General features: G+C 48.2%; 1 protein-coding gene across 3 annotated transcripts in view; it reads right to left on the reverse strand.

The window, feature by feature from the left end:
- Nucleotides 1-2,438: 2,438 nt before the first annotated feature.
- LOC139366930 (phosphatidylinositol 5-phosphate 4-kinase type-2 alpha-like) overlaps nucleotides 2,439-14,410 on the reverse strand; it is a 62,028-nt gene continuing 50,056 nt past the window's right edge. The window contains exons 7-11 of one of the 3 annotated variants that reach the window (XM_071104689.1): nucleotides 11,780-11,884; nucleotides 5,727-5,840; nucleotides 5,372-5,609; nucleotides 4,567-4,670; nucleotides 2,439-4,399 (exon numbers count right to left, since the gene is read on the reverse strand). In XM_071104689.1, the coding sequence (XP_070960790.1) occupies nucleotides 4,319-4,399; nucleotides 4,567-4,670; nucleotides 5,372-5,609; nucleotides 5,727-5,840; nucleotides 11,780-11,884 (642 nt within the window). In that variant the 3' untranslated portion in view covers nucleotides 2,439-4,318. Of the gene's footprint in view, nucleotides 4,400-4,566; nucleotides 4,671-5,371; nucleotides 5,610-5,726; nucleotides 5,841-11,770; nucleotides 11,885-14,410 lie in introns of all 3 variants that reach the window. The other 2 variants (XM_071104688.1, XM_071104690.1) reach the window with 2 other exon arrangements.

Genomic DNA, 14,410 nt, shown 5'->3' on the forward strand with positions numbered 1-14,410 from the left:
CAAACACGACGAACATTATTATGACAGTCACACAAACCACAACACACAGGTCCCTACTGAGCAGCGGGGAACGCAGGGTCAGATCAGCCCAGAGGCAGTCTCCACACCAAGAGGTAGACACACAGATCCAAGTTCAGATTTGCAGTACCACCTCCCCCCACCCCCCTAATGGTGAAGGTTAGGATTTGGGGAAGGTAAGCGCCATCTGTGCCTAATGACTAAGTTCTACCCATAACCTCAGCATCAGAGACGCCATTATAGTTTTTATGTTTGAAAACTGAACTAGTCAAAATAATAATACAACTGTATCAATTTGACTCAACAATAATATATTGAAAACACCTACTACACAGGAAGGGAAAACGCTGAAAATAAAACCCTGTTAAAAATAACATTTGAACTTTGTAAAAAAAACAAAAAGACATTAAAAAAGACAAATGAAATCATTTGGAGTATAAAGGCACACCTCTTACACAGTGTATACGATGAAAACACAGTTTAAAGCTTGGTAAGGAGAGCCTGATGGGGTTAAGACTAGGAGAGTAACAATGGATCTGAACAGCCAAGACACAGGAGGGAGAAACTGTCTTCCTGCAACATGTATTGGTTCTGTTTTTACAGAACACACAAGCAGTAGCATTCTTCATATAACACAACACTGTCATTAACTCAAACAGTGGTGCTTTAAAATACAATTATATTTCATGACTAAAATGCAACCTAAAAATATATGTGAATAGAATCTCTGCGTCTAAAACAAACCTTAATATATATATTTTTTGCTTGGGGTAGAACAGTCGAGAAGGATGACGTCACTGGTTTAGTAGGCTACCCATCACAGGTACAACACCAGACAGATTCTTCTCTGGTACAAGTCAGAGCTATATAGAGATATATCTATCTATCTCTGGAACAGGTATAATGATATTATGTCACCCAGCCGTTTCCCTTGTTAAAACCACGTCACCCAGCCGTTTCCCTTGTTAAAACCACGTCACCCAGCCGTTTCCCTTGTTAAAACCACGTCACCCAGTCGTTTCCCTTGTTAAAACCACGTCACCCAGTCGTTTCCCTTGTTAAAACCACGTCACCCAGTCGTTTCCCTTGTTAAAACCACGTCACCCAGTCGTTTCCCTTGTTAAAACCACGTCACCCAGTCGTTTCCCTTGTTAAAACCACGTCACCCAGTCGTTTCCCTTGTTAAAACCACGTCACCCAGTCGTTTCCCTTGTTAAAACCACGTCACCCAGTCGTTTCCCTTGTTAAAACCACGTCACCCGGTCGTTTCCCTTGTTAAAACCACGTCACCCAGTCGTTTCCCTTGTTAAAACCACGTCACCCAGTCGTTTCCCTTGTTAAAACCACGTCACCCAGTCGTTTCCCTTGTTAAAACCACGTCACCCAGTCGTTTCCCTTGTTAAAACCACGTCACCCAGTCGTTTCCCTTGTTAAAACCACGTCACCCGGTCGTTTCCCTTGTTAAAACCACGTCACCCAGTCGTTTCCCTTGTTAAAACCACGTCACCCAGTCGTTTCCCTTGTTAAAACCACGTCACCCAGTCGTTTCCCTTGTTAAAACCACGTCACCCGGTCGTTTCCCTTGTTAAAACCACGTCACCCAGTCGTTTCCCTTGTTAAAACCACGTCACCCAGTCGTTTCCCTTGTTAAAACCACGTCACCCAGTCGTTTCCCTTGTTAAAACCACGTCACCCAGTCGTTTCCCTTGTTAAAACCACGTCACCCAGTCGTTTCCCTTGTTAAAACCACGTCACCCAGTCGTTTCCCTTGTTAAAACCACGTCACCCAGTCGTTTCCCTTGTTAAAACCACGTCACCCGGTCGTTTCCCTTGTTAAAACCACGTCACCCAGCCGTTTCCCTTGTTAAAACCACGTCACCCAGTCGTTTCCCTTGTTAAAACCACGTCACCCAGTCGTTTCCCTTGTTAAAACCACGTCACCCAGTCGTTTCCCTTGTTAAAACCACGTCACCCAGTCGTTTCCCTTGTTAAAACCACGTCACCCAGTCGTTTCCCTTGTTAAAACCACGTCACCCAGTCGTTTCCCTTGTTAAAACCACGTCACCCAGTCGTTTCCCTTGTTAAAACCACGTCACCCAGTCGTTTCCCTTGTTAAAACCACGTCACCCAGTCGTTTCCCTTGTTAAAACCACGTCACCCAGTCGTTTCCCTTGTTAAAACCACGTCACCCAGTCGTTTCCCTTGTTAAAACCACGTCACCCAGTCGTTTCCCTTGTTAAAACCACGTCACCCAGTCGTTTCCCTTGTTAAAACCACGTCACCCAGTCGTTTCCCTTGTTAAAACCACGTCACCCAGTCGTTTCCCTTGTTAAAACCACGTCACCCAGTCGTTTCCCTTGTTAAAACCACGTCACCCAGTCGTTTCCCTTGTTAAAACCACGTCACCCAGTCGTTTCCCTTGTTAAAACCACGTCACCCAGTCGTTTCCCTTGTTAAAACCACGTCACCCAGTCGTTTCCCTTGTTAAAACCACGTCACCCGGTCGTTTCCCTTGTTAAAACCACGTCACCCAGTCAGGATCATATGCATAACATTTGGTTACTTTTAGTATCTGTGCAAAATATAAAAATGTACCACCTCAATTCAAACCCGACGAAACTCAATCTGAGATAAAACAACCTTTCAACAACAACGACGCAACAAAAGTCTGAATAACAGGCAGACAACAAGGTTAAAAGGAGAGGCTGACAGGTTGGCATGACATCACTGCTTAAATAACAAAAGTAGATTTTCCTACAACCCAGCCCCTTCCTTTCCTCTCACAAAACACTGACACACAGCCAACTCAGGCCTGAACCCTGTATAGAGATCTTTTACTGACTCAGGGCTCTCCATCTCAGTCCTGGAACGCTAATAGTCGTGAAGGCTTTTGTTCCAGCCCTGCCGTAACACCAAATTCAAATAACTAATCAAGGTATTTTGTCTGGACCACAATAAGCTGAATCAAATAACCAACTAATTAAGGTCTTCTGTCTGGACCATAACAAGCTGAATCAGGTTTATTAGTGCTAGACAGGAGTAAATAAAGCCTGCATACTCAGTACTCCTCCATGGCCGGGGTTGGAGACCCCTGACACAGACAGATGTGGGTAAGACTCTGGTTCAGGCTGGTTCGATACCAGAGGTAAACAATAGGCCGTCTGTATCAGTCCTGAAGGCACCACTCCTCTTTCTCTGCTGCGCACTACACTCAGGCCTGGTCCCAAACCCACCTCTAGTCCCTCCTACACCCCTATCAGACATGTTGGGCATGAGTTGGATAACTTCAAACAGTGCTTTTGTTGTGGTGCATGTAACAGAACGAGAGATCATATCTCTAACATAAAAGTGCAACAATTTGTTTAAGGTGCTGATGGCAATTCAGGTTCAAAGGTCCCTGAGGTATCATACCATCGCCCTGCCCTGTCCCACAGGAAGTCAGACACACCAACTTCCTAATACCCTTTCCTGGTACCCCGCCAGAATGACATAAACCCGATCAGTCAATGATGTCGTAAATCTCTAAAGCCTAATGGAACTGAATGAAACTGTTGGACGAGTCAGACCTCGTGTCATTTCTGGTCTACTCTCTGGCCGTCCTTCCAGGTACCCTGCTATTCTCCTCTCTATTCTTAACTTGTACCCAGCCAGCGCTCTCACTACCAGCACGCACGCACACACACACACACACACACACACACACACACACACGTCTCTTGTATGGAGGGAGTGATGGATGAAGGGACAGATAGGAAGGTAGCTTTGGCTTGGGCAGGGCTAAATGACAATTGGATGGTCTGGCCGACGGCCTATTGGACTAATACTTCCTACTTCCTGAAGACGAGTGAATGGTTTGGACTAGCCTCAAGGTGCACTTCCTGTTTACTTCTACCTGTACTATTTACTCTGAGAGTGACCTCACTATTGTTATCCAATCACTGAGCCCCGTTCTTCCTCATTCTAACCCCACCCCTTCCCAAAGGGGAATACAGAACAACAAACAATGCAGGGTGAGGACATGGTGTAAAAAAAACTAGATTCCCAAAGTACATAAAACAAACAAATACAAAAGTACTGACTAGAACACCGCGTAACAGAGATCAAGTCAAAAGAGAAGATACACCTATTCTCCTATCACACCTTATGGTCCCGCGTAACAGAGATCAAGTCAACAGAGAAGATGAATGTAAACAAATGATGGTTTTAGCTGCAGAGGGACACCCCTGCTAAAGGAGAAATGGAGAGAGAGATAAAAAACACCTCCACTCTCAGCCAGACCCCCCCCCCCTACTCCCGGGGGCTATGAGAGAATAGTGGTGATGAAGTCGTAGAACCTCTTGGAGTACTGCTCTGGGTTCACCGTGGAGATCTCCGCTCCCGCCTGCAGGGGGAGACACATGGTGGAGGAGTCAGTCAAGGGAAGACACACAATCACACAAAAATCACACCAAACGAGGTGCAGACTCACTCACTCACTCACTCACTCACTCACTCACTCACTCACTCACTCACTCACTCACTCACTCACTCACTCACTCACTCACTCACTCCGTGTTTGACGGTCTTGGCAGCGTGAGCGGCCTTCTTCTTGGCATCGTAATGCTGCAGAATATCAATGACCGCCATGAAGTACACCTCCTTCCTAGGAGCACCTGGACACACAGACACAGGATTATCCCTATACCTACTGCCTAGAAACACCTGAACACACAGGACTATCCCTACATCTACTGCCTAGAAACACCTGAACACACAGGACTATCCCTACACCTACTGGCTAGAAACACCTGAACACACAGGACTATCCCTACACCTACTGCCTAGAAACACCTGAACACACAGGACTATCCCTACACCTACTTCCTAGAAACACCTGAACACACAGGACTATCCCTACACCTACTTCCTAGAAACACCTGAACACACAGGACTATCCCTACACCTACTTCCTAGAAACACCTGAACACACAGGAAAATCTCTACACCTATTTCCTAGAAACACCTGAACACACAGGACTATCCCTACACCTACTGCCTAGAAACACCTGAACCCACAGGACTATCCCTACACCTACTGCCTAGAAACACCTGAACACACAGGACTATCCCTACACCTACTTCCTAGAAACTCCTGAACACACAAGACTATCCCTACACCTACTGCCTAGAAACACCTGAACACACAGGATTATCCCTACACCTACTTCCTAGAAACACCTGAACACACAGGACTATCCCTAGATCTGTAATGACATAACACAAGGGGCACCGGAGAGCTACAAGGACTGTCATCTATACTGTTGATCTAGTTGGTATTTCTCACCATCTCCTGAACCCCTCCCTCTCCACTCACCGTCGTTGCTCTTGATGGCATAGACGTCTATGGTGGGGTCAAACTCCCCAGGGGACAGGGGCTTGGTGCTGTCCAGGGTGTTACTGGGGGAGTCAGGGGGAGTGCCAATCCCTCCGTCACTCTCCCCCTCATCGTCCCCCTCGTTATCTTCACTCTCCACCTCCTCCTGCTCAGCCCGCTCCACATCATGGATCCCCACCAGCAGACTGTAGTCCATCAGCTTCAACTGGGCCAGGAACTGGAGGGAGGGAAATAAAATGTGTTGAGGGAGACCGGATTAATCCAGACCCAAGTATTAATTCACTCACATCAGAAGAAATAACAGAACCACACACACACACACACACACACACACCTCCACGTCTTTACGTAGCTTCTCCAGGAACATCTTCTTGTTGTCGTCGTCGATGCAGATCTTCTGTCCATCGTTGATGAAGTCGTTGTCCTTGTAGGTGGGCAGCTCCTTGGCCTGAAGCCCCACACAGAAACACAGTCAGGACAGCAGAGGACACACCTGGACTCTACAGCTATTCACACTAATAAGGAAAAGTACCAGGGTTTACACTCTTTAAAATGACCCTCTGACTCATTGAATAAATTAATATGAATCCTGTTATTCTGTGACACCCTCAGTTTGAAACGGACAGTGGGAGCTCTATGGGGCTTGAGAGTTTCCATTAGGCCATCTGGCTGCAATACCATGTGTGACATGGGGTCTGGGGGCGCTTGTGTGTAAAGTGAGGCATTATTCTGTGGAACTGAGGAAGGAGTGAGCAGGAAATGAGGTCACAGCAGCAGCTCAGCTCAGGGAGCTGACAGAAGCAATACTACAGCAGCACCAGGAAATGAGGTCACAGCAGCAGCTCAGCTCAGGGAGCTGACAGAAGCAATTCTACAGCAGCACCGGGAAATGAGGTCACAGCAGCAGCTCAGGGAGCTGACAGAAGCAATACTACAGCAGCACCAGGAAATGACGTCACAGCAGCAGCTCAGGGAGCTGACAGAAGCAATACTACAGCAGCACCAGGAAATGAGGTCACAGCAGCAGCTCAGCTCAGGGAGCTGACAGAAGCAATTCTACAGCAGCACCAGGAAATGAGGTCACAGCAGCAGCTCAGCTCAGGGAGCTGACAGAAGCAATTCTACGGCAGCACCAGGAAATGAGGTCACAGCAGCAGCTCAGCTCAGGGAGCTGACAGAAGCAATTCTACAGCAGCACCAGGAAATGAGGTCACAGCACCAGCTCAGCTCAGCTCAGGGAGCTGACAGAAGCAATTCTACAGCAGCACCAGGAAATGAGCCACACCCACACACACACCCACACACTGAGCCAAGATCTAACACACAGAAATGGATACACACATAGAATAGTTACAGATGGACACAAATACACACACAGCAACAAACACACAGACCACAAACAATGCTGCCAAGGTCGAGGCACCCTTGTTGCACACTCAAATGGATGAACGTTGTAATAATGTCAGAAGGAAGAGACACTAGTACCAGCTACAGATATCATCCTGTTAATGACATCCATTCCATATATCCATCCACCCATTCTGTCCATGCATCCTTAATCTCTCCCACCTTCCTGATCAACAATAGGGCAATGATCAGTTCAGGTCAGTACAGACAAGCCCATACAAGCATCACGTACTGGGGTGACATGGTAGAGAAGCAGAACAGATGAAGTAGGATGAAAACAGCCAAGAAAGAGAGGGGGGGGGGGGCAAGAGAGAGGGGGGGGGGGGGAGAGGGGGTGGAGAGAGTGAGAGAGAGACAAACAGAGAGAAAGACAGGGGGTAGAGAAAACAAGAGAGAGGGGGTGGAGAGAGTGAGAGAGACAGACAGCGATAGATTATTGGCCCAGTGCACAAGGTCTTCAGTCAGGTGACCGGAGTTGGTTTTTGAATGGCATTATCATATAACTACAGGAAGTTTGTGACACATCGGATGTGACTGACGTCTCTCGACAGTGAATCCGCCTCAGCTTGGGGAGAGAGAGAACAGGAGAACTGCACCAGATCACCAACTGGACTAATACACAGCACAACCTCCAGGTAAATAAAACCAGCCCGTGTGGCTCAGCTGTGGGTACGATTCCCATGGGGGAAAATGGATGCACTCAAGTCGCTCTGTAAGTCGCTCTGGATAAGAGTGTCTGCTAAATGACAACTGGAGTGTGATTAGTAGTCAGGAAGGAGAGGCCTGGTGGTGCTCTGGTCTGGGCATGCTCAGACAACAGCTGTCCCAACCAATCAGCTACACACAGACTGAATGGTCCTCCGTGTCAGCTACACACAGACTGAATGGTCCTCCGTGTCAGCTACACACAGACTGAATGGTCCTCCGTGTCAGCTACACACAGACTGAATGGTCCTCCGTGTCAGCTACACACAGACTGAATGGTCCTCCGTGTCAGCTACACACAGACCGTGTCTGTAAAAATACTTTAAGCCAGGGGGTGTAGTGCACTACGTAGGGAATAGGGTGCCACTTCAGATGCACCCACCACACACACACACACACACACACACACACACAGGTACAGCATTTCAGTTTATTTATTTAATTAACCTTTATTTTACTAGGCAAGTCAGTTAAGAACAAATTCTTATTTACAATGACGGCCTAGGAACAGTGGGTTAACTGCCTGTTCAGGGGCAGAAGGACAGATTTGTACCTTGTCAGCTCAGGGATTCAATCCAGCAACTTTTCGGTTAGTGGCCCAAAGCTCTAACCACTAGGCTACTTGCCTCTAACCACTAGGCTACCTGCCTCTAACCACTAGGCTACCTGCCTCTAACCACTAGGCTACCTGCCTCTAACCACTAGGCTACCTGCCTCTAACCACTAGGCTACCTGCCTCTAACCACTAGGCTACCTGCCTCTAACCACTAGGCTACCTGCCTCTAACCACTAGGCTACCTGCCTCTAACCACTAGGCTACCTGCCTCTAACCACTAGGCTACCTGCCTCTAACCACTAGGCTACCTGCCTCTAACCACTAGGCTACCTGCCTCTAACCACTAGGCTACCTGCCTCTAACCACTAGGCTACCTGCCTCTAACCACTAGGCTACCTGCCTCTAACCACTAGGCTACCTGCCTCTAACCACTAGGCTACCTGTCTCTAACCACTAGGCTACCTGCCTCTAACCACTAGGCTACCTGCCTCTAACCACTAGGCTACCTGCCTCTAACCACTAGGCTACCTGCCTCTAACCACTAGGCTACCTGCCTCTAACCACTAGGCTACCTGCCTCTAACCACTAGGCTACCTGTCTCTAACCACTAGGCTACCTGCCTCTGTCTCTAACCACTAGGCTACCTGCCTCTAACCACTAGGCTACCTGTCTCTAACCACTAGGCTACCTGCCTCTTTACCACTAGGCTACCTGCCTCTAACCACTAGGCTACCTGCCTCTAACCACTAGGCTACCTGTCTCTAACCACTAGGCTACCTGTCTCTAACCACTAGGCTACCTGCCTCTAACCACTAGGCTACCTGCCTCTAACCACTAGGCTACCTGCCTCTAACCACTAGGCTACCTGCCTCTAACCACTAGGCTACCTGCCTCTAACCACTAGGCTACCTGCCTCTAACCACTAGGCTACCTGCCTCTAACCACTAGGCTACCTGCCTCTAACCACTAGGCTACCTGCCTCTAACCACTAGGCTACCTGCCTCTAACCACTAGGCTACCTGCCTCTAACCACTAGGCTACCTGCCTCTAACCACTAGGCTACCTGCCTCTAACCACTAAGCTACCTGCCGCTCCAAAATATGTCATAAGTGTGTTTATGAGAGGAATGGGAAGTGAAAGTGATTGGTTGAGAGTCAATAAGCCATAAAGGAAAAGGGCAACAGTATGAAAACGTTCCAGAATAAACCAGGTCCATCTGGCTCTTTACTAGGAATCCTGTAGCCGTCATTACATGAATCTGAAGAAAGTTATGAAAGTAAAATGAGATACGATTGATCTGATATATTGAGTATGACTGGCCTTGGTTCTACAATACGATTGATCAGAGACAGAGAAAGAGAGAGAGAGAGAGAGGGAGGGAGAGAGAGAGAGAGAGAAAGAGAGCAAGAGAACGACAGAGAGACAGAGAGCGAGAGAGAGAACGACAGAGAGAGACAGAGAGCGAGAGACACGGACAGAGAGACCGACAGAGAGACACGGACAGAGAGAGCGAGAGAGAGACACGGACAGAGAGAGCGAGAGAGAGACACGGACAGAGAGAGCGAGAGAGAGACACGGACAGAGAGAGCGAGAGAGAGACACGGACAGAGAGAGCGAGAGAGAGACACGGACAGAGAGAGCGAGAGAGAGACACGGACAGAGAGAGCGAGAGAGAGACACGGACAGAGAGAGCGAGAGAGAGACAGACAGAGAGAGCGAGAGTGTGACAGAGAGCGACAGACAGAGATATAGAGACAGACGAGAGCGAGAGAGAGAACGACAGACAGTGACAGAGAGCGACAGAGCAAGAGATAGCTACAGTTAAAGTCGGAAGTTTACATACACTTTAGCCGAATATATTTAAACTCAGATTTTCACAATCCCTGACATTTATTCCTAGTCAAAATTCCCTGTCAATTAGGATCACCACTTTATTTTAAGAATGTGAAATGTCAGAATAATAGTAGGGAGAATGATTTATTTCAGCTTTTATTTCTTTCATCACATTCCCAGTGGGTCAGAAGTTTACATACACTCAATTAGTATTTTGTAGCATTGCCTTGAAATTGTTTAACTTGGGTCAAATGTTTCGGGTAACCTTCCACAAGCTTCCCGCAATAAGTTGGGTGAATTTTGGCCCATTCCTCCTGACAAAGCATGTGTAACTGAGTCAGGTTTGTAGGCCTCGATGCTCGCACAGGCTTTTTCAGTTCTGCCCACACATTTTCTATGGGCTTTGTGATGGCCACTCCAATACCTTGACTTTGTTGTCCTTAAGCCATTTTGCCACAACTTTGGAAGTATGCTTGGGGTCATTGTCCATTTGGAAGACCCATTTGCAACCAAGCTTTAACTTCCTGACTGATGTCTTGAGATGTTGCTTCAATATATCTACATAATTCTCCTCCCTCATGATGCCACCTATTTTGTGATGTGAACCAGTCCCTCCTGCAGCAAAGCACCCCCACAACATGATGCTGCCACCCCTGTGCTTCATGATTGGGATGGTGTTCTTTGGCTTGCAAGCCTCCCCCTTTTTCCTCCAAACATAATGATGGTCATTATGGCCAAACAGTTCTACTTTTGTTTAATCAGACCAGAGGACATTTCTCCAAAAAGTATGATCTTTGTCCCCATGTGCAGTTGCAAACCATAGCTTTTTTATGGCGGTTTTGGAGCAGTGGCTTCTTCCTAGCTGAACGGCCTTTCAGGTTATGTCGATATAGCACATGTTTTACTGTGGATATAGATACTTTTGAACCTGTTTCCTCCAGCATCTTCACAAGGTCCTTTGCTGTTGTTCTGGGACTGATTTGCACGTTTCACACCAAAGTACGTTCACCTCTAGGAGACAGAGCTTGTCTCCTTCTTGAGCGGTATGACGGCTGCGTGGTCCCATGGTGTTTATACTTGCATACTATTGTTTGTTCAGATGAACGTGGTTCCTTCAGGTGTTTGAAAATTGCTTCCAAGGATGAACCAGACTTGTGGATGTGTCCAATTTTTTTCTGAGGTCTTGGCTGATTTCTTTGGATTTTCCCATGATGTCAAGTAAAGAGGCACAGAGTTTGAAGGTAGGCCTTGAAATACATCCACATGTACACCTCCAATTGACTCAAATTATGTCAATTAGCCTATCAGAAGCCATGACATCATTTTCCAAGCTGTTTAAAGGCACAGTCAACTTAGTGTATATACATTTCTGACCCACTAGAATTGTGATTTGGTGAATTATAAGTGAAATAATCTGTCCGTAAACAATAGTTGGAAAAATTACTTGTGTCATGCACAAAGTAGATGTCCTAACCGACTTGCCAAAACTATAGTTTGTAAACAAGACAGTTGTGGAGTTGTTGAAAAACAAGTTTTAATGACTCCAACCTAAGTGTATGTATGTAAACTTCCGACTTCAACCTGTATATAGATAGGATATAGATATAGCATGCCTGGCCTTGGTTCTATAATATGATTTGATAGGATATAGATATAGCATGCCTGGCCTTGGTTCTATAATATGATTTGATAGGATATAGATTGAGCATGCCTGGCCTTGGTTCTATAATATGATTAGATAGGTAGATAGATTGAGCATGCCTGGCCTTGGTTCTATAATATGATTTGATAGGATATAGATTGAGCATGCCTGGCCTTGGTTCTATAATATGATTAGATAGGTAGATAGATTGAGCATGCCTGGCCTTGTTCCTTACGTCTCTTACGTGTTTCATGGCGCAGTAAAAGCGCGTGGCGATCCGCAGCGTTTGCAGCCTTTGCTGAACATTAGATTTGGGCCGCGGGGGTGCATCCTCAGGAGGGCGTGGCTGCTGGAAGAGGGGAGCGAGGGGGGGATGGAGGAGGAGAGAGCCGGGGAAAGGAAGAAAGGAAGTTGAAAGGAAAGATTTTAAGAAATACAAACTGTATTAGTATAAAGCGCGGCAAGGAGAGAGAGCTTCTGAAAGAGAGCACAGCCTGGCAAGTGCTGGTGGAAATGCCACGGTCACAGTTTAAATTCCCACAGGGACCACATACAAACTAAATGGTCTTCGCAAGTGGCTTTGGAGCAGAGCGTCTGCTAAGTGGAATATTTTTGAAGTGACATCATATCTCACCATTCCAGCTGGAATGGCAGAGTATTCAACACATGAAGCTATGTCAATCACATCTGTCAAATAGAAATCCAGGTTGGATGTGAGGACAGCAGCACGGTGAAGTTGTCCGGGGTGTTGGAGAAACACGCCTGGAGATGCAGGGACATGCAGAAAACATGCATGAGAGAGCGAGAGAAGGAGCATGCAGCCAGCCAAGAGTGCTTGTTGTTTGTGTGTGAAACATCACACACACACACCGTACTGCCGTTACACACACACACCTCAAGCGATCCCGCTCAACATACACACGGGGTCGCACACGTGTATGTTGAGCGGGGTCGTTACCCCACCCCCTACCTGCCCGTTACACTCAAAATACACACGACTCCGCTCAACACACACACACACAGTTGTGGTCGTTGTTGCTGTAGTAAAATGAACACACGCGCGACCCCACTCAAAAAAAAAACCCACACACACACACACACACACACACACACACACACACACACACACACACACACACACACACACACACACACACACACACACACACACACACACACACACACACACACACACACACACACACACACACACACACACACACACACACACGACCCCGCTCAACGTGCGCGCGTGACCACACCCACACAGTTATTGTGGTTGTAGTTGCTGTAGTAAAATTAACAAGTCCTTCCATATCTTGGCTAGTGTTATCACTGATCTGGCAGTAGTAAGCATCTGCTTCTCCATAGAACTCTGTTCTCTTCCTCAGAGAACCCTGCTGGTTCTCCCGGCCCAGATTCTACTGTCGCCAGGGGAGTCTCTCACACACCTACAACGGAAAAACACACAACTCTCTGTCCTCCACACACACACAACTCTCTGTCCTCCACACACACACACACACAACTCTCTGTCCTCCACACACACACACACACACAACTCTCTGTCCTCCACACACACACACACACACACACACAACTCTCTGTCCTCCACACACACAGTCCGAATACAGTATACCGCAAAGTTCAGTCTCACACGCCAGTTCACATCACACTCAGGTGACACTCAGAATCTTTTCCACACTGCAGGTTAAGTTCCTGCCGACAGGGAAGGTTGCAGAATCACAAAGCCTGTTGTCCGTTTGTACAACTACCATTGGCTGAATCAGAGCCATGTACTTCAAATGTATGACTATGGGCTGAAACATTCATTCATTCATTCCCACTCAGAGAAAGTCTGCTCTCATTACCAGAAAACCGCCTCATACAACTAACAGCATCTGATCAAATAATCTAGCAATGTAAACACACACACACCAAGCAGGGGACGCAATGGTACTGCTGTAACGGCAGTAAAGTGATGGAGCAAACGGAACTGAAGACACAGAGCATGCAACAGTATGGGGGAAGGTAACGGGCAGGTAGGGGGGAGTAGGGGAGAGTGTAACGGGCAGGTAGGGGGGAGTAGGGGGGAGGTAACGGGCAGGAAGGGGGGAGTAGGGGGGAGTGTAACGGGCAGGTAGGGGGGAGTGTAACGGGCAGGTAGGGGGGAGTAGGGGGGAGTGTAACGGGCAGGTAGGGGGAAGGTAACGGGCAGGTAGGGGGAAGTAGGGGAGAGTGTAACGGGCAGGTAGGGGGGAGTGTAACGGGCAGGTAGGGGGGAGTGTAACGGGCAGGTAGGGGGGAGTGTAACGGGCAGGTAGGGGGAAGGTAACGGGCAGGTAGGGGGAAGTACGGGGGAGAGTGTAACGGGCAGGTAGGGGGGACGGGTAGGGGGGAGTGTAACGGGCAGGTAGGGGGGAGTAGGGGGAGTGTAACGGGCAGGTAGGGGGAAGGTAACGGGCAGGTAGGGGGAAGGTAACGGGCAGGTAGGGGGAAGTAGGGGAGAGTGTAACGGGCAGGTAGGGGGGAGTAGGGGGGAGTGTAATGGGCAGGTAGGGGGGAGTGTAACGGGCAGGTAGGGGGGAGTGTAACGGGCAGGTAGGGGGGAGTGTAACGGGAAGGTAGGGGGAAGGTAACGGGCAGGTAGGGGGAAGGTAACGGGCAGGTAGGGGGAAGTAGGGGAGAGTGTAACGGGCAGGTAGGGGGGAGTGTAACGGGCAGGTAGGGGGAAGGTAACGGGCAGGTAGGGGGAAGTAGGGGAGAGTGTAACGGGCAGGTAGGGGGGAGTAGGGGGGAGTGTAACGGGCAGGTAGGGGGGAGTGTAACGGGCAGGTAGGGACAAGTAGGGGGGAGTGTAACGGGCAGGTAGGGA

The sequence above is a fragment of the Oncorhynchus clarkii genome, chromosome 15 (genome assembly GCF_045791955.1).
Source record: "Oncorhynchus clarkii lewisi isolate Uvic-CL-2024 chromosome 15, UVic_Ocla_1.0, whole genome shotgun sequence".
Taxonomy (NCBI): Eukaryota; Metazoa; Chordata; class Actinopteri; order Salmoniformes; family Salmonidae; genus Oncorhynchus; species Oncorhynchus clarkii.